General features: G+C 43.1%; 1 protein-coding gene across 4 annotated transcripts in view; it reads left to right on the top strand.

Annotated features, from left to right (window-relative positions):
- The first annotated feature begins 4,188 nt into the window (after positions 1 to 4,188).
- COLEC11 (collectin subfamily member 11) overlaps positions 4,189 to 18,866 on the top strand; it is a 55,455-nt gene continuing 40,777 nt past the window's right edge. For 3 of the 4 annotated variants that reach the window (XM_004373086.1, XM_004373084.1, XM_004373085.1), the window contains exon 1: positions 4,198 to 4,327. In XM_004373086.1, coding sequence (XP_004373143.1) covers positions 4,198 to 4,327 — 130 coding nt within the window. Of the gene's footprint in view, positions 4,328 to 18,866 lie in introns of all 4 variants that reach the window. The other variant, XM_004373083.2, reaches the window with a different exon arrangement.

Here is an 18,866-nt window from a genome sequence, read left to right as displayed (position 1 = left end):
GGTCGCTAGGAGTTGAAGTCAACCTGATGGCACACAACAACGATAAGTTCAATTTGCTTCAAATTTACATTCCACGGTGAGCGAAATTCTTTAAACCCTGATGTTACATTGCTCGATGCCTTTGTCCTTTTCTCCCCTTGCTTCCCTTCATTAACTGTTTCCTTAACTTTAAGTCAGCATTTAATATTTAATGTTCATAACTAATAACATAAAACAATGATCTCCACATCAGCTTGATTTCGTCACCACCAGTGGGGAATGCTTTTCAGGAGAGAGGGAAGAATTTTGAACCACTACCCCAGAGCAGCTGGCTGCAGAACTGCAGAGAACAGACTGGTTCCTGATCACAAGATGCAGTATTTTAAATATCTGTTGCCGAGGTGGCAGCATGTCCATGGCAGATTTCCTTGGATGTCTTGACACTTTCGCAAGTTTCTAAGAGGGCTCTTGGAAATGAGTGTAACAGGAATTTCAGGTCCTAAGTTTGTGAGTTGGCCGCAAAGTCCAAAGGTGGAGGGGAGGAGTCCCTCTCCAGACTCCAGAGGCATGTTTAGAAGGGGGTCATGAGATCGGAAGATTTGATGGGATCTCCGCATTAAAGATCATCTATTCTAATCTGTCACTTCCCCTCCCCCATCTTTTGTACCGGGCAAAGGAACAGATGATAGACCTAACCAGGTTATTGATTTGGGAATTCCCCTGCTTCAGAATGCCTTCTCTAACAGTTAACAAGACCTGCATTTTGGGTGTGACAAGGCTTCCTAGCCCGGAATTTATGGTGAGAAAATGCAGTGGCTCCGTAACTTTTAGCCTTGTCCTGACACACACCAAACCATTCCCAAGTACATTGAGGCCTCATAGCCTACTCGACATTTCCAGTTTGGTGTCTTATGAGCATCTCAGACTCATAATGTCTAAAATCAAACTGTTGATGCTTCCTGTAAGTCTGTTCCTCACCTCCCCGTGTTTTCCTCTCAATGATTGGCTGTACCGCTCTCCTTGTTGCTCAAGCCAAAAACGTGTCGTCATTTTTGACTCCTCTCCTGTTTCCCACAGTTAGCCCATCGGCAACACCTGTTACTCTGCTTCCAAAACTTATCCCAAATCTGACCTCTTCATCACCTTCCCCCTACCCTGCGGTCCAAACTATTTTCGCCCTACCACTGCAATCCATGCCACCACCCTCTCTCACCTGGATTGTTACTGTCACCTTCCCTTTGGTCTCCTGGCTTCCATTTTTATTCCCCTACAGTCTAGTCTGGTGGCGTAATGGTTAAGAGCTCGACTGCTAACCAAAAGGTAGGCGGTTCAAATCCACCAGCCGCTCCTTAGAAACCCTATGGGGCATTTCTGCTCTGCCTGTAGGGTTGCTATGAGTCAGAACCAACCTGACAGCACCTAACAACAACAACAGCAGTCTAGTCTCTAAAGAGCCAGGTGATCTTTTTATAATGTCACTTCCGTGATCAGAGTCCTCTATCCCATTTAGAAAAAGAAAAAACCCAAAGCTGTTACCACCACCTGCAAGGCCCCATGGGGAGTGGCCCATGGCTGTCCCTCAGTTCTTTGCTTCCTCTGCTCCCACTTGTTGCCTGCTTGTCTTCCTCATGCTCGCCCCACCTGCTTCAGTCTCAGGATTTCTATACTTAATGTCTCCTCTCCCTGAAATTTTTTTCCCTCTGATACACATCCCATAGCTTGCTTCCCTATCTACCTCAACAGCAAGCCTTCCTCGGCAGCTATAATAGCAGCACCCTTCACTCTGGATCACTATAGCTCTTGTGACCACCTGCCATTATATGTCTTTGTTTGTTTGTCTCTTCCAACCGGAATATAAACTTAACGAGATGAGGTACTTTGTTTTGTTCATCACTGTGCTCCCAGTACCAGGAACAGCGCCTGGCATACAGTACCAGTTGTCGTTGACTCCAACTCATCACTACCGCGTATGTGTCAGAGTAGAACTGTGCTCCATCGGGTTTTCAGTGATTGATTTGTCGGAAGTAGATTGCCAGGCCTGTCTTCTGAGATGATTCTGGGTGGACTCAAACCTCCAGGCTTTCAGTTAGCAGCTGAGTGCATTAACTATTTGCACCACCAAGGACTCTGGCATATGGTAAAAACACGCACACACACACAAACCAAACTAGTTGCCATTGAGTTGATTACAACTCAATGGCAACTTCACGTGTTACAGAGAGAACTGCTTCATGGGTTTTCAAGGCTATGACCTTTTGGAAGCAGATTACCAGGCTTTTCTTCCAAGGTGCCTCTGGTTATGCCATCCAGGACTGCTTGGGCATATAGTTGTTGTTGCTGTTAGGTGCTGCTGAGTCATTTTCAAATCGTGGCCACCCCACATAATAGAGTAGAACTGCCCTATAGGGTTTCCAAGGAGCGGTTGGTGGATTCGAATTGCTGACCTTTGGTTAGCAGCCAAGCTCTTAACCACTGCACCACCAGGACTCCTAACCATATGGTACCAAAATAAAGAAAAACAAAAAACAAACCCTGTTGCTGTCGAGTCAATTGTGACTCATAGCAACCCTACAGGACAGAGTAGAACTGCCCTACGTGCTAGGCATCCATAAATAGTGTTGAACGAATGAATCAGTGGAATGACTCTAAGAAGTCTCCCTCCCCTTTTTGCTTAACAGATGTTAATACTTTTAAGTGGCCATGGCACTCTCTGTGAGCATTTCCTTTTTGCTGCTCAGCCCTGGGTTCGGCCTAAACCTTTTATCTTTCTTTGCTGTGCTGCAGGGATTGTCAGCTCTCTTGTCTTCTCTCTCTCCCCCTCTCCCCTCTTTCTCTACTTCCTCTATGCCTTGGAGCTTTCTCTTCCTTCAAGTGTTGTGTCTCCCTTGCCCTTTTTGTTTTCAAAGTTTTAATGCCAATCATGATAAGGAAACAAATCCAGCCACAAACAACCCACCTCCCCTGGAAAGTCATGAAACTGATGAAGTCTTTTGTCCCAATTTAGGGCTCTCTCAGATGGCCCGAGTACCAGCTCCAAAGGGCTTGCCTCCCCGCAATTTCCCAACTCCGCTTTGTTGGGGAGGATGGGGCTCTCCTCTTCCTCTTACTCACTTTAGGACGGCCACTGTGCCTTTCTCTTCAGGATGTGTCTCCTGCCAAGCTGTCAATGCCCTTTGTCTCGGTGGTCCTCTACTCTCTGAAGCCTCCCATCCTGGGTTGCACCCTCTGGGCCCTTACTACAGGCATGTCATCATGGATTTCTTGTCTGTGAATTAAATAATTAAATATGAAGCTCCTATTATGTGCCTAGGCCCCTGGGTGGTACAAATTGTTTGTGCTGTGTACTAAGCTAAAGGTTGGTGGTTCGAAGCCCCCCAGCAACACCGCGGATGAAAGGCCTGCCGACTGCCTCCGTAAAGATTACAGCCAAGAAAACCCCATGGAACAGTTCTACTCTTGTAACGCATGGAGTCGCCGTGAATTGTAGTTGGCGCAACGGCAATGGGTTTTGTTTTTTATTATGTGCCTAGGTCATTTCCTCCTAGAAATTTTCTCGACCACCTTCCAAGCTCTCTCTTCTTTCCCGTCACAGCTCTGTATTGGATGTCCCACTTCTGTGCTCCCAGACATGCTGTACAGAGTCCCCTCTCTTTTCCCTCTGTATTGGAATTGTCAGTACTAAAAATGAGAATGTGAGCTCCTTGAGAATGCGGAACTTTGTTTTGTTCACAGATATATTCCTAAACACCACTCCAGTGTCTGACACATGGTAGGCATTTAATAAATGTTTATTGAACGTGGGCTGGAATTGCATTTTACTAAATGCACTGTGCTGAGTGCAGGGTCTGGCAATGGAACTGTCTCAGTGAAGGTTTATTAATAGATGCATTAATGAGTGAGTGAATGAACCAACCGATGCCTAGCATTGTTGAAGAGGTATGAAGAAGAAATAAGGTAGAGCTTACCTCTGGGAGGGGTAGTACTCACGAAAAGGAGAGCAGCAGTGTGAGGCTGTGTGGTAGAGAGAGATCCAGTGCTCTAGTGAGGTCCCTCTGGATGCACACATGGTGTCTCATCTTCCTGGTCCCACAGGAGGTCAGGCTGTGAGCCCAGGCCTGTGGCCCTGCACACTGGCGATCGCTGTTTCAAGTTTTCGGAATTCCCGTCACTGTTTATTCCTTCTTTTATTTAGGAGTCAATGACCTGCGAATGCTCATTATGAAGAGAGATCTGGCTTTTCTGGGCACTCTAATTAGCCTGACCTTCCTGTCGCTGCTAAGATCTGGTTATCCTCAACAGACTGCTGAAGAGACCTGCTCCATGCAGATTCTTGTCCCAGGCCTTAAAGGTAACGCTTCTGAATGTCTCCTCCCTTGATTCTGAGCCAGGCAGCTTCTGGGGTGCCTTGCCTGCCAGCTGGGCCCCCACGAGCAGTAACCACACCGAGAAAGCTCGCTCACTGTGTGTGGCCATCCTTTGCAGCAGACACAATGCGGGCACTGGCATTCCATGTCTGACTATCCCCGGCTCAGCAGCTTGCACACAGTAGGTATAGTTCTCTAGAAAAGGCTCCGAAGATTGGGTTCCAGTTCCAGCTCTGTGACAAACTATCTGATCTTGGGCAAATCTCCTCAACTCTTTGGGCCTCAGTTTACCTATTTATAAGATCAGAAGGTTGGAATACTTAATGTCTAAACTTTCAGATTATTTAATTCTGAAGATAGCAATTTATTTGCAACTCAGCCCTCTCCACTGGGCATCATGTGATGCTCATGATAAGATTAGTTTATTTAATCTCATTTTACAGAAAGGGAATGTTGAGGCTCAGAGAAATTTAGCAATTTGCCTAAGGTTGCATAGCTCTGAAATCTGTGCTTCATCTATGCTGGTTCTTGAGTGTCCTTTATGCGTTCCTTAAAAGATTTAATGTATTTTTCTTATTGCATTGGCTATAACTTATTTCCAAGTAAAGAGAGTTCTGCAGATCAGATACGGGATTCACAACAATATAGGAAAAAAGTACCCAAGGCTGTAGTATCTGAAGCCTTCAGAGTGGTATCTTCATTTAAGACAATCAGCATCAGCAAGAGATTCTGAAACTTTGTGATTCCTAAGCAGGATCCCTTATATAATCTGTGGATCCCAGAGCAGAATGAAAATGTGGGACTCTTTGTTCAGAAATTAAGCATTTCCAGATGGTGACAGCAGAGCCTCAAGCCGAGTGTGGGCCCTTCAGAGTGTAGGACCTGGTGTGACTGCACAGGTCACAAGCCAATGAAGCTAGCCCTGTTCCTCAGGGCAAGAAAGGAGCAAGACTGACCCTTATCAAGATGTAACCCTTGACCTATGACTTAGAGAAGTTTCCATGAACATTGGAGGAGATGAAGGGTGGCATACATTTACTCTCTGTATTCCCAAATTCAGTGTGGCCTCTTTCCTATCCCCACACGGACAGTTTGGGCAATGTGGGCTCCTAGGCAACTAAACAAAAAACCAGACCTGCTGCCTTTGAGTCCAACTCATAGCAACCCCATAGGACAGAGTAGAACTGCCCCAGAGAGTTTCCAAGGCTGTAATCTTTATGGAAGCTGACTGCCACAGCTTTCTCCTGTGGAGTGGCTGGTGGATTCAAACTACTGACCTTTCCATTAGCAGCTAAGCACTTAACCACTCTGCCACTGGGGATGCTTCTCCTATGTGTCTAAAAAACCAAACCCATTGCTGTTGAGTCTATTCCGACTCATAGTAACCCTATAGGACAGAGTAGAGCAGCCCTACAGGGTTTCCAAGGCTGTAATCTTTACAGGTAAAGAGCTCAGCACCAACCAAAAGGTTGGCTGTTTGAATCCACCAGCCACTCCGTGGAAACTGTGTGGGGCAGTTCTACTCTGTCCTATAGGGTCGCTGTGAGTCGGAATTGACTCAACGGCAACGGGTTTGGTTTTTTGGTTTTAATCTTTTCAGAAGCAGACTGCCATATCTTTCTCTCACGGAGCAGCTGGTGGATTCAAACCAGGACTTTGAACCAGTTCTTCCTAGTTCAGTCGTGGTCGAGGAAGCAAAACCGGAACAGACCTGAATTTTTAAAACTTGAGTGAACGGGAATCATAACCAGAATGGGAAAAATTACTGGTGGAAGCCTTGCTAGAAACTTAATCTCCCTCTTAGAAAACAGGGGCAGTGTACACATTGCATAGCAACCAAGTCTCCTGCCCATTGGATTAGTCGACAACAGCTTTGCCAAAGATGGCTGCCAACTGCTCTGCTTTGAATGTGCATTGCTCTCCTCAGTCCTGGCAATAATCCAGTCTCACACATCAGGCTCCTGAAAGGGCTCACTACACCTCTTCCGAGTCTCCCATTCCAGGGCATCAACCCTTCATTTTTCCCATTACGGTTATGGTTCCAGACCACCCAAATTTAAAAAATTTGCGTTTTGCTTCGTTGGCCATGGCTGAACTGGTTCAAACTGCTGACCTTTCAGTTAGTAGCCAAGCACTTAACCACCACCACCTTTCACCAGGGCCTAGAATGCCAGATGGTGCCTTTTGCGGAAAGGTTACAGTTTCTTTTTTTTTTTTTTCCAAAACAGAGAAAAGTAGATTCTTATATTTAGGAGCCGTAAAACAGAGAAAAGTAGATTCTTATATTTAGGAGCTGTCAAACTCACGATCAAAACAACCACTGCAAAAGACAAACTCCGGTTATCTCCTGTTGAACAAAATAAAGAGGTGCGACCCCTCGTGGGACATAAAGGCGATAACTGCATCCAGCTGAGGCTAGACAAGTTCAGTGACCCCAGTGAATTCAGGAATGGAGGGTGCATGCTGGGTCCTCTGCAGTCCCGACAGTGACTTCCTCTCCTGGCTGATGAGCAGGACAGCCAGTGTTAGAAGTGGGAAACCAGAAAGTTCTGCCGCTACAGGAAATTCTCTAGGAAGATAGTCTGTCTGGGAAGGTTCTTTTCTTTCGGCTGCTTTCCCTCTACTATGCAAAACCCAGGAAGACAATGCTGTAGCCCCTAAAAGCCCACTAGCTTTTTAAAAATTCTATTATAATTATAATAAATATGCTGACTCACTTTTAAAATTTTTGATTGTGTTGGAAGAAGTTTAAACTGTTCAACAGGTACCGTTTACTCAGAAGTTTTGGAGAGGGAGCAGTGACTTCATCATAGTAACCAAAACGTTTGAAAATGCAGACTAGTGTGGGTTTGTGAGTGAGACCTTTCATTTTACAGTTTGAAAATGTGGCCATGGGAGATACGCACTTTCTGCTTGTAGAAGTGACTTTCCTTATCTGGATCCCAGTGAACTCACGGGAGGCTCTGAACGTTCTCTCCACTTCCAACATTTCCAGCGCACGTGACTGTAAAGTGTATCTGGCCACGCGCAGTGGTGGGAGGAATGGGGATGGCTTCTCGGCCTCATTGCCTAGTTTTTTTTGTCTGTTGTGTTGGTGAAAATCCTTCTCTTTGCCAGCTGTGTTTTAGAAATGCTGGTCGTGAGGAGTATTTCCCACCATCCTATACTGTGCTAGGTCTCATGGGTGCTATTATAATTTCACATATTTGTAAGATCTCTCTCTGGTGGCTCAGTGGTTAAGAGCTTGACTGCTTAACCAAAAGGTCAGCAGTTCAAATCCACCAGCTGCTCCTTGGAAACCCTATGAGGGCAGTTCTACTCTGTCCTATAGGGTTGCTGTGAGTCGGAATCGACTCAGCGACAATGGGTTTGGTTTCTGTCTAAGAAAATGCAAGCAGTGGAAAGAACGAAGGCTTTGAAATATAATCGATCCCAGTTTCCCATTTATAAGCCCGATGGTTCAGGACAAGTTATTTATCCTCCTAGCCTCAGTTTCTTCATTTGTAAAATTGGCAAAATAATACCAACCTCACAGGATTTTGGGAGGATTAAATTGTGATGATGTTTTTAGAGCACATGGCACAAAACCTGACACGTTGTCAGTGCCCACAACACATTAGTAGGTTTATATAGTTAGTACTTAGATCTGGTCACTTGTTTGTTTTCTGCTCCTTTAGAATTATTTGGGGCCTGAGCACACAGCTCCTTATTCTAAATCTCCGATAACCTGGGAATACACTAAATGATAACATTTAAAAAAAACAGTTTAAATGTATATTTATTGTTACAGAAAGACTCAGTATATTCTAAAGCTAAAACAGTGGAATGCAAAAATTGAAATAGTCCATTCCTAATTGTATTTTCAAAATATCTGTGTCTATAGGAGTCCCTGGGTGGTACAAACGGTTAAATACTCGACTATTAGCCAAAAGATTGGCAGTTTGAACCCACCCAGTGGCACGTTGGGAGACAGGCCTGGTGATCGGCTTCCAAAAGGTCACAGCCTTGAAAACTCTATGGAGCAGTTCTGCTCTGCACTCCTGGGGTCGCCGTGCGTCTGAAATGACTCCGTGGTGACTAAGAACAACAACAGCATGTCTATATCTACATCTGTATCTCTGTGTAAAAGGGCTAGAAGGAAATACATAGATTAAAATGTTAAGAAATGTAATTATCTCTTGGTATAGAATTATGGGTATTTAAAATATTCATGGGGTAAACATCTAAATATTCTATAACTTACTGTATTAATTTAAAAATAAAATTAAAACAGCATTTCAGATATCTCTGTTGTCAAGCACATCTTGAGGGACTTCTGAGCCACATACTTTTCAAAATCTGAGTTAGTGACTGTTTCTGTTTTTCAGTTCTCTGCAGAGGCTTGATTGCCGAGGTTTCTGTGCCCCCCTCCACCAAAAAACAAAGCAACCCAATGCCGCTGAGCTGAACTGCCCCATAGGGTTTCCAAGGAGCGGCTGTGGATTTGAACTGCCGACCTTTTGCTTAGCAGTTGTAGCTCTTAACCACTGCACCACTTGGGCTCCAATTTCCTTCCTCTCTTCATAGTATGGCACACCTCCCAGGGCATATCTGCATCTCTTTTTAATCCATGATTTATTAACACTTTTAGCATAGTAAGTTTAGTGATGAGTCGCTAAGACTGCTAGGCTAAAGCATTGTCCACGCAGAGTTGTCTAGATATTATACTTGTTCCTTTCACATTTATTTATTCATTAATAATTTATTTTTATTTTTTGTTCTTGTTGTTGAGAATATGCACAGCAGAACATATACCAATTCAACAATTTCTGCATATACAATTCAGCATCACACATATTTATTGAATATCTGCAATGAGCAAGACATGATGTAGGTTCTTTAGAGGGTCTGGTTAAGTGCTACAGCTACTAACCAAAAGGTAGGCAGTTTGAATCCACCAGGTGCTCCTTGGAAACCCTATGGAGCAGTTCTACTCTGTCCTGTAGGGTCACTATGAATTGGAACCGACTCGATGGCAATGGTTTTTTTTTAACTATGAATTGGAAGCCCTGGTGGTGTAGTGGTTAAGACTTATGGCTGCTAACCCAAAGGTCGGAAGTTCAAATCCACCAGGTGCTCCTTGGAAACCCTATGGGGGCAGTTCTACCCTGTCCTATAGGGTTGCTATGAGTTAGAATTGACTTGACAGCAACTGGTTTGGGTTTTTTTTGCTTGTTTGTTTAACTATAAATCCAGGAGGCCTTGTGGTGGAGTGGTTAAGTGCTCAGCTGCTAACCGAAAGGTTGGTGGTTCAAACCCATCAACTGTTTCATGGGAGAAAGATGTGGCAGTCTGCTTGCATAAAGATTTACAGCCTTGGAAACCCCACGAGACAGTCCTACTCTGTCTTATGGGGGCATCATAAGTCGGAATCGAATCAATGGCAATGGGGTTTTCTTTCTTTTTTTTTTTAATTTTATTGTGCTTTAGGTGAAAATTTGCAGTGCAAATTAGTTTCTCATTCAAAAATTTATACGCAATTTATTTTGTGTCATTGGTTGCAATCCCCGAAATGTATCAGCACTCTCCCCTTTCCACCCCAGGTTTCCCATGTCCATTTGTCTAGTTTTCTTGTCCCTTCCTACCTTCTTGTCTTTGCTTTTGGGCAGATGTTGCCTGTTTGGTCTTTTATACTTGATTGAACTAAGAAGCACATCCGTCACAGGTGTTACTGTTTGTTTTATAGGCCTGTCTGATCTTTGGCTGAAAGGTGGACTTTGGGAGTGGCTTTAGTTCTGAGTTAGCAGGGTGTCCAGGGGCCACAGTCTCAGGGGTTCCTCTGGTCTCTGTCAGATCAGTAAGTCCAGTCTTTTTTTGTGAACTTGAATTTTGTTCTACATTTTTCTCCTGCTCTGTCCAGGACCCTCTATCGTGATCCCTGTCAGAGTGGTTGTTGGTGGTAGCCAGGCACGATCCATTTCTTCGGGTCTCAGGTTGGTGGAGGCTGTGGTTCATGTGGTCCATTAGTCCTTTGGACTAATATTTTGCTTGTGTCTTTGGTTTTCTTCATTTTCCTTTGCTCCAGACTGGATGGGACTTGTAGATGTATCTTAGATGGCTGCCCTCAAGCTTTTAAGACCCCAGACGCTACTCACCAAAGTAGGATGTAGAACATTTTCTTTATAAACTATATTATGCCAATTGACCTAGATGACCCCTGAGACCATGGTCCCCTGACAGTGGGATTTTCAATGGGGAACTATGAATCAGACATGGATCCTGCTTTCCAAGAGCTTATAGTTTACCGGGTAAAAGAAGACATGTTCATAAGTGATGACAACACTGTGAGAAAGTCTTAAGAGCTGTAGGCAAGATACACGTACGTTTCTATGGTGCATGCATTCTATATACATAGATTTAAGTAGCAGACAGGTTCATAAGACAGATTCTAGTCTGTCAATATTAAAGGGACAATTCTAGTAGAGAAACTTCTTAATATGTTTATTAAAGCCTTTAAAATCTGGATGTCTTATTCTGTCAGTAGAAACCAGGGGACGACACGCATTCCCTTTTTTGTGATAGTGAATATGCTGACTGAAAATAGAGCCTCCTTTATTTCAAAGAAAGAATTTTATTGTTCTGATTTAAAGCGGGCAGTGGGGGGAGGGTAGAGGAGGTGAAATCTCTGGCAAAAAAGCAAGACTGGGACTTCCAAGCAATAAAAACTCAGGTTTAATACAAACTTTGGTCAACTGCAAAATAAATAGATTGGCCTCAAAGAATCCCTTCTTTTGAATCTGCACCTCCTCTATTTTAAACCTCAGAGTGGGGCTTGCTGCCTTGCAGCAGTGTGGGCTGGTAGAAAGAGCACTGGATTAGATGTTCCAGCTCTGTGTCTTCTTGATTTGCTATTCTCTAGACATAATCTTAGGCGAGCATCTAGCTTAGTGGCTGGCCTGCAGTTGTTGCTCACATTGTCATTATTGAATCAATGAATGCTCACCTCGCTTCTCTGGAATATTTCTTCATCTGTATAACAGGGTTTGTAATATCAGTCTTACTGACCTTCAGATGGTACTGTGAAACCCCAACAATATAGTGCTCATGGAAGCATATAGAAAAGTGAAACCTGCAGCATAGAAATGCAAGAACTTTTGAATCATTAGGTTGTTCCACATTCTTTCAATAAAAATGTGGGGGACAGTTATTACTGTTCTGAATGGTACGTATTATGTGCTACTTCCATCAAATTCACCTCAGGCCAGGTACTCGGCCTACACAGAGGTGATGGACTCGGCCTCCCTTCCCTCCTCCTGGTCAGCCGACTTAAAAATCACTAGCAATGTACTGGGCAATGTACTGAACCACGGAAGTAGATAATGGTCTTCATCTAGCATGTGCCTAATGAAAATTAGCAGGTTAAGAGGTGTGCACAGGAGGGAAAGAGATTTTAAAAGGATTTGTTATACTATATGTGTCAGGAATTGCATTAGTTAATAGAGATAAAAATATAAACAAAATTCAGTTCCTGCTCTAAAGGAGAAATGTCGATGTTAGGTGCTGTTGAGCCGATTACCACTCATGGCGGCCCCATGTGACAGAGTAGAACTGCCCCATAGGGTTTTCTTGGCTGTAATTTTTTATGGAAGCAAGTCGCCAGGTCTTTCTCCCTGGAATGGTGGGGTGAGTTTGAACCACCACCCTTTCAGTTAGCAGCCGAGTGCTTAACAGTTTGCACCGTCAGGGCTCCTCGTTGTTGTTGTTGTTGGGTGCCGTCGAGTCAGTCCCGATTCTTAGTGACCCTACATACAACAGAAAGAATCACTGCCTGGTCCTATACCTTCCGCACATTGTTATGGTTGAGCCCATTGTTGCAGCCACTGTGTCAGTCCATCTCATTGAGAGTCTTCCTCTTTTTCCCTGGTCCTCTCCTTTACCAAGCATGTTGTCTTTCTCCAGGGACTGGTCCCTCCTGATAACACGTCCAAAGTATGTGAGACATAGTCTCGCCATCCTTACTTCTTTGTTTTTTTTAAATTGTACTTTACAAGAAAGTTTACAGAACAAATAGTTTCTCATTAAACAGTACACATATTGATATATGACAGTGGTTAACAACCCCATGACATGTCAACACTGTCCCTTCTCAACCTTGGGTTCTCTATTCAGCTTTCCTGTCCCCTCCTGTCTTCTAGTCCTTGTCCCTGGGCTGTTGTGCCCCATTAATCTTGTTTTGTTTTATGGGGCTGTCTAATCTTTGGCTGAATGGTGAACCTTGGGAGTGACTTCATTACTGAGCTAAAAGGGTGTCCGGGGGCCATACTCTTCACCATCCTTACTTCTAAGGAGCATTCTGGCTGTACTTCTTCCAAGAGATTTGTTTGTTCTTCTGGCAGTCCATAGTATATTCAATATTCTTTGCCAACGCCATAATTCAAATATATCAGTTCTTCTTTGGTCTTCCTTATTCATTGTCCAGCTTTTCATGCATATGAGGTGATTGAAAATATCATGGCTTGGGTCAGGCGCACCTTAGTCTTGAAGGTGACATCTTTGCTTTTTAACACTTTAAAGAGGTCTTTTGCAGTAGATTTGCCCAATGCAGTATGTCATTTGATTTCTTGACTGCTGCTTCCATGGGCGTTGATTATGGATCAAAGTAAAATGAAATCCTTGACAACTTCAATGTTTTCTCCATTTATCATGATGTTGCTTATTGGTCCAGTTGTGAGGATTTTTGTTGTCTTTATGTTGAGGTATAATCTATACTGAAAGCTGTAGTCTTTGATCTTCATCAGTAAATGCTTCAAGTATCTTTCTGCTTTCAGCAAGCAAGGTTGTGTGATCTGCATATTGCAGGTTGTTAATGAGTCTTTCTCCAATCCTGATGCTGCGTTCTTCTTCATATAGTCTACCTTCTTGGATTATTTGCTTAGCATACAGATTGAGTAAGTATGAGGAAAAAATACAACCCTGACACACACCTTTCCTGATTTTAAACCACACAGTATCCTCTTGTTCTGTTCAAATGACTTCCTCTTGGTCTATGTACAGGTTCTGCATGAGCACAATTAAGTGTTCTGAATTCCCATTCTTTGAAATGTTATCTGTAATTTCTTATAATCCACACGGCTGAATGCCTTTGCATAGTCAATAAAACACAGGTAATCACCTTTCTTGTATTCTCTGCTTTCAGCCAGGATCCATCTGACATCAGCAGTCAGGGCTCTTTAAAGGGAAATAGGCACAAAAACTGTCACCATTCATCCACTGGACAAACATTATTAAGGACTTACTAGGGCCAGAGTCAGTGCTAGGGAGGAATAAGCCCTTGCCTATTTATTTAAAGATGTTTCTTTCTTTCTTTTTTTTATATTATGCTTTAGGTGAAAGTTTACAGCTGAAGTTAGTTTCTCATACAAACATTTATATATACGTTGTTATGTGACCCTAGTTGCTATCCCTACAATGTGACCACACATTCCTCCTTTCCACCCCGGATTTCCCATGTCCATTCAACCAGCTCCTATCCCTTTCTGCCTTCTCATCTTACTTCTGGACAGCAGCTGCCCATTTAGTCTCGTGTATCTACATGAACTAAGAAGCATACTCTCACAAGTATCATTTTATGTCTTATAGTCCAGTCTGTTCTTTCTCTGATGAGTTGGCTTCAGGAATGGTTTTAGTTCTGGGTTAAATGAGAGTCTGGGGGTCATGTCTTCTGGGGTTCCTCCAGTCTCAGTCAGACCATTAAGTCTGGTGTTCTTACTGGAATTTGAGTTCTGCACCCCACTTTTCTCCTGCACCATCAGGGACTCTTTGTTGTGTTCCCTGTCAGGGCGGTCATTGATGGTAGCCGGGCACCATCTAGTTCTTCTGATCTCAGGCTTATGGAGTCTCTGGTTTATGTGGCTCCTTTTGTCTCTTGGGCTAATATTTTCCTTGTGTCTTTGGTGTTCTTCATTCTTCTTTGCTTCAGGTGCGTTGGGACCAATTGATGCATCTTACTTAGATGGCTGCTCGCTAGCTTTTAAGACCCCAGATGCCACTCATCAAAGTGGGACGCAGAACATTTTAAAGATGTTTCATTTAGTACCAGAACTTGGAAGGTTGCCTGTGGTCTGCAAGCACATGGCATACATGTCTCGCACTTTGCCCTTGGGAATGTAATAGTTTTTCTACTGAATCTAAACCTGTTTTTAGAATCTTTCTCAACATAGTATTCCAGGCAGCCACTATCAATCGATGGGTGTTGGTACTTGTTTTAAAATTTGTTATTACAAGTCTAGTAATAATAAATTATCTTTATATTTGGAGAGAGTAACAAGTCATTTTGATGGCACAAAAGTAGTCTTTCCTTAATGGTCAAAAACATTTGGTTGTAGGCTAGAAAACATTTATTTGTATTAGCAAGCCTGTTTGGAAATTTTGAAAGGGCATAGTTATTTTTATAGGTTTTATCAAATTCATTTAAAAATCATCGACTGTTGCCCCTTAAAATGAGGTTGATAAAGCCAGTAATGTGATCTGAATAGCACATACATTCTAGGAATTTAGCTCTTCTGAAACATGACACTGCTTGTCTGGGCCTGTTTCTTCTGTAAAATGGCCAGTTGTACTAAGATCTCTGAAGTGTCTTATCTCTTTGCTGTTCCATTGTTCTGTGGTGCTATGACATTTATACCCTGTCTTAGTCATCTAGTGCTGCTACAACAGAAACACCACAAGTGGATGCTTTAACAAACGAAAATTTATTCTCTGACAGTCTAGGAGACTAGAAGTTCAAATTCAGGGTTCCAGCTCCAGGGGGAAGGCTTTCTCTCTGTCGGCTCTGGAGGAAGGTCCTTGTCACCAGTCATCCTTGGTTGAGGAGCTTCTCAGCACAGAGACCCTGGTTCCGAAAGATGCACTGTTCTCCTGGCTCTTGTTTCTTGGTAGCATGAGGCCCCCATGTCTCTCTGCTTGCTTCTCTCTTTTATATCTTAAAAGAGATTGACTTAAAACAAAACCTAATCTTGTAGATTGAGTCCTGCCTCATTAATATCATAGAGGTAGGATTTACATCACATAGGAAAATCACATCAGATGACAAAATGGTGGACAATCACAAAATACTGGGAATCATGGCCTAGCCAAGTTGACACATATTTTGGGGGGACACACTTCAATCCATAACACACCCATATTACCAAGTAGAGATGAAGTTTGCTCACAGACTTGTTTGTTCAATTATAGAAGTAGGTATAATAGTCAAAGAACTGTCCATGGCACCAAAGTATCCCATGTTCTGCATTAAAATCATTGACATGTGCTTTCCTAGTTGGGTCAAGAATGACTCCAAATGCAACCTAGCCAGAAGCTGTTTGCTCATAGATTTATATGTGATTTGCAGAGAGTCAAGCAACTAGTAAATACTGACTACCTTTTCTTTTCCTTGAGGGAAGAGAGAACAGTGTTTTTAATGATGCCTGAAAATGAGTTAGACGGTTGAAATGTTAGCTACTCCTGGTAAGAAAATAATCTATCATTAGAACTTTATGTAGTAAATCAGTCCCAAATCAGTACCTGATAAAGAAAAGGACATGGAAAAAATGCTATTGCACTCCCAGGGTATGCATTATAAAATGCATATATTTTTTGAGTGGAGAGGTTTACAGAAATATTCTAACAGATTCCTTACCAGCAGGGGTATACAGCTTTATGTCCTCTGAGACTAGTGGACAACGAACACTTCGAACCCTACCCATTCATGAACAATGCTTGAAAACAGCCTTCGTTTTTAAGAAGCACACATAGAGTGCCCTGTAAGGAGAAGGTAAATAGGAAAGAACAGAACCAAGAGGCATACCTGCCATAGAAAATCTGTCTCTTTTTTGGTACTGCTTCTCCAGAATTAGTGATTAAAATGGTGACTGAGATCACATAACTTTTTCTAATAACAACATCATTCAATCCTCATCAAAGACAAGGAAACGAAGAGTTCAAGCAGCCTAGCTAGTAAGTAGAAAACTTGGACTTGAACCCAGGTTTTCTGACTCCAGGTCTGGACTCCATCTGTTCTATGTAGAACAATGAAGAGTTCAGGGTAAGTGTCATCCATGCTGGTTTAAATGCACCTGGCTCTGTGCTAATATGGGAAATGTCAATTAAGCAGACTCCTTGGGAGCACTGTGTTTAAGTGAATTTTCTAATTAGCCAAGAAATATAAAGAAAACTCATTTTAGGCCCCGCTCTTTAAAATACCTTTTTGTTTTTAACAACTTATATTCCTCTTTCCTGCTTTACTAAGTAGAGTTTGCAGGACTCAATTTAAGGATCTTTCAGTGTCTAAAAACAGCGTGGGGGCAGCATCTGACCTCCTCTAACTTCACAAGGGGGAAGGAGAATCAAGATCAGCAGCCCAAGGCTGATTCCTATGAGGCGGAGGTCAGACATGCCCCCGCTCTCTGCCGTCTTTACCAATTCTGACACCAACCTTCCCTCCCATGGCACTCCCTACTTCTCTGCTGGGTTTGATAATTCATTGCAATGGCCAAACGGAACTCATAGACAATGCTCGTGATTATGGGGTTTATTAGGGAAGTAACAGTTATAATTCAGGCTCGGGAACACTCAGGATACAGGTCTTCTATCAGGGCAGCCTCTTTCCAGCCATGCTCGCAGGCACACTTCTCCCTGGCCCTAGGCCTCTGCCCAAAGGCAGTCAGCTTTCTGTCTCCATGGGCCGGGAAGCCTACCGCTCTGTTTCCTGCTGCCGGGTCTCTGTTGCCGGTTCTCTGCTGCTGCTTCTCACTGCCTTCAATGTTACAGCTCTCTCTCCCTGTCTCCTGGTTCCAGGAGCTTCTCAGCGCAAGGGATCCTGGGTCCAAAGGACGCTGTCTCCGCTCCTGGCTTTTCTTCCTTGGTTATGGTGGGATCCTCTCCCTCGTGTCTCTCAGATGGCTCACCTCAAGCCCAGTGGGATGGCAAAACTGACCAATCCCTTTGGTTGGCCACAATTACCCTATCACACAGTCCCACCCAATCACTTGGGTGGGAGTTAGAAGACCATGGCTAGAAAGGCCACACAGAAGTGGTCAACTGCACCGCACAGTGCCTTGGGGTTATTACTGTGAACAATTAAAAATAAGACTAGAAATGGTTAAAATAGCAAATGTTCTGTTACAGATATTTTACAATTAAATTTAAAAAAAAGAAGAAACAAAATCAGATTAGAGACAGACATGTGGAAGCAGGTGGAGATGGGAGAGAATTGATTATGGCAGACTTGCTCCTGTTGCTTTCTCTCGTGAGAGGAGGGTAAAGCAGGTTCAGTAATGATACTGGGTGGTTGCTGGTTATGGTTAGTTCAGTCTGATTCTAATTAAGGTTTGGATGTACTAGGAAGGTGAGGTGAAAAGCCTCACGTTGGAGTGCCAGCTGTATCAACTGTGCGAACTTGTGCCAAGTCATTTAGCTCTCTGAGTTTGTGTTGTCGTCTGTACAATGGACATAATACCTGCCTCACACGGTTGATTTGAAGATTAAGTTATGTAAGATAAATTAATGTAGTTTATAAACTTTAGGAACTATCTTAATTAATAAAAGAAAAGCTAGAAAATATGCTTAGTATTAATTTTCTGTGAGTATTGATTGAGCACCTGGTACGTTCAAGGCCTTCTAGGTGTTCTGTGAGACTCAGAGTTGGATGAGATGCAAACTCTGTATCCAAAGAACTTTCAGTCCAGTAGAAGATGTGGAAGCAGATTACTGTAATATAGTTAGTGATAATGGGTCTAAGAAAGAAGCATTCTTTCTACCCTTGTCCCAACCAGAATCATTTTTTTGCCTAGACTATTGCAGTAGTGAAGCCCTGGTGGCGTAGTGGTTAAGAGCGACAGCTCCTAACCCAAAGGTCAGCAGTTCAAATCCACCAACCACTCCTTAGAAAACCTATGGGGCAGTTCTACTGTGTCCTTACAGGGTGGCTATGAGTCGAAATCGACTTGACGGCAACAGGTTTGGTTTGGTTTTTATTGCAGTAATATACTTACTGCTCTCCCTGCTTTAGTTCTTCTCTGCACATAAACTGGATTATCTTATTTCCCCACATGAAGCCGTTGATGGCTTCCCATGGTCCTTAAGAATAAAGTCCAAGTGCTGTCTACTGCTCCAGCCTCATCTCACCAGCCTGAGCTCTCTCACTCTGCGCTCAGCTACACTGACTTTGCTTCAATGCACCAATCTCTTTCCACCTTATCTTTGCATTGGTTGTTCCCTTTACTCAGAACACTTCTCTCCCTTCTCTGTGCCTGTCTAAATCCTCCTCACTCAGGAGGTCTCAGCTTAAAAGCCACATTATCAGAGAGGACTTTTCTGATTTCCCTATCTAGATTATGTCCTTTTGTTGAAGTTATTGCTTTGTTTTATTTTTGTACCAGTGTGGCTAATGAGAATACTTAAGCCGGTCTGATTCTCATTCACCTACATACAGTCTTTCAAGGGTTTTTTTTCCTCTTGGGTAGCGTATAGAATTGTCTCTTCATTCTTGATCTTCTGAAATAT

This window comes from Trichechus manatus, unplaced genomic scaffold, assembly GCF_000243295.1.
Source record: "Trichechus manatus latirostris isolate Lorelei unplaced genomic scaffold, TriManLat1.0 scaffold00023, whole genome shotgun sequence".
NCBI classification, from domain to species: domain Eukaryota; kingdom Metazoa; phylum Chordata; class Mammalia; order Sirenia; family Trichechidae; genus Trichechus; species Trichechus manatus.
The sequence above is the reverse complement of the archived record's forward strand: the minus strand, read 5'-3'. Positions and strand labels throughout refer to the sequence as shown.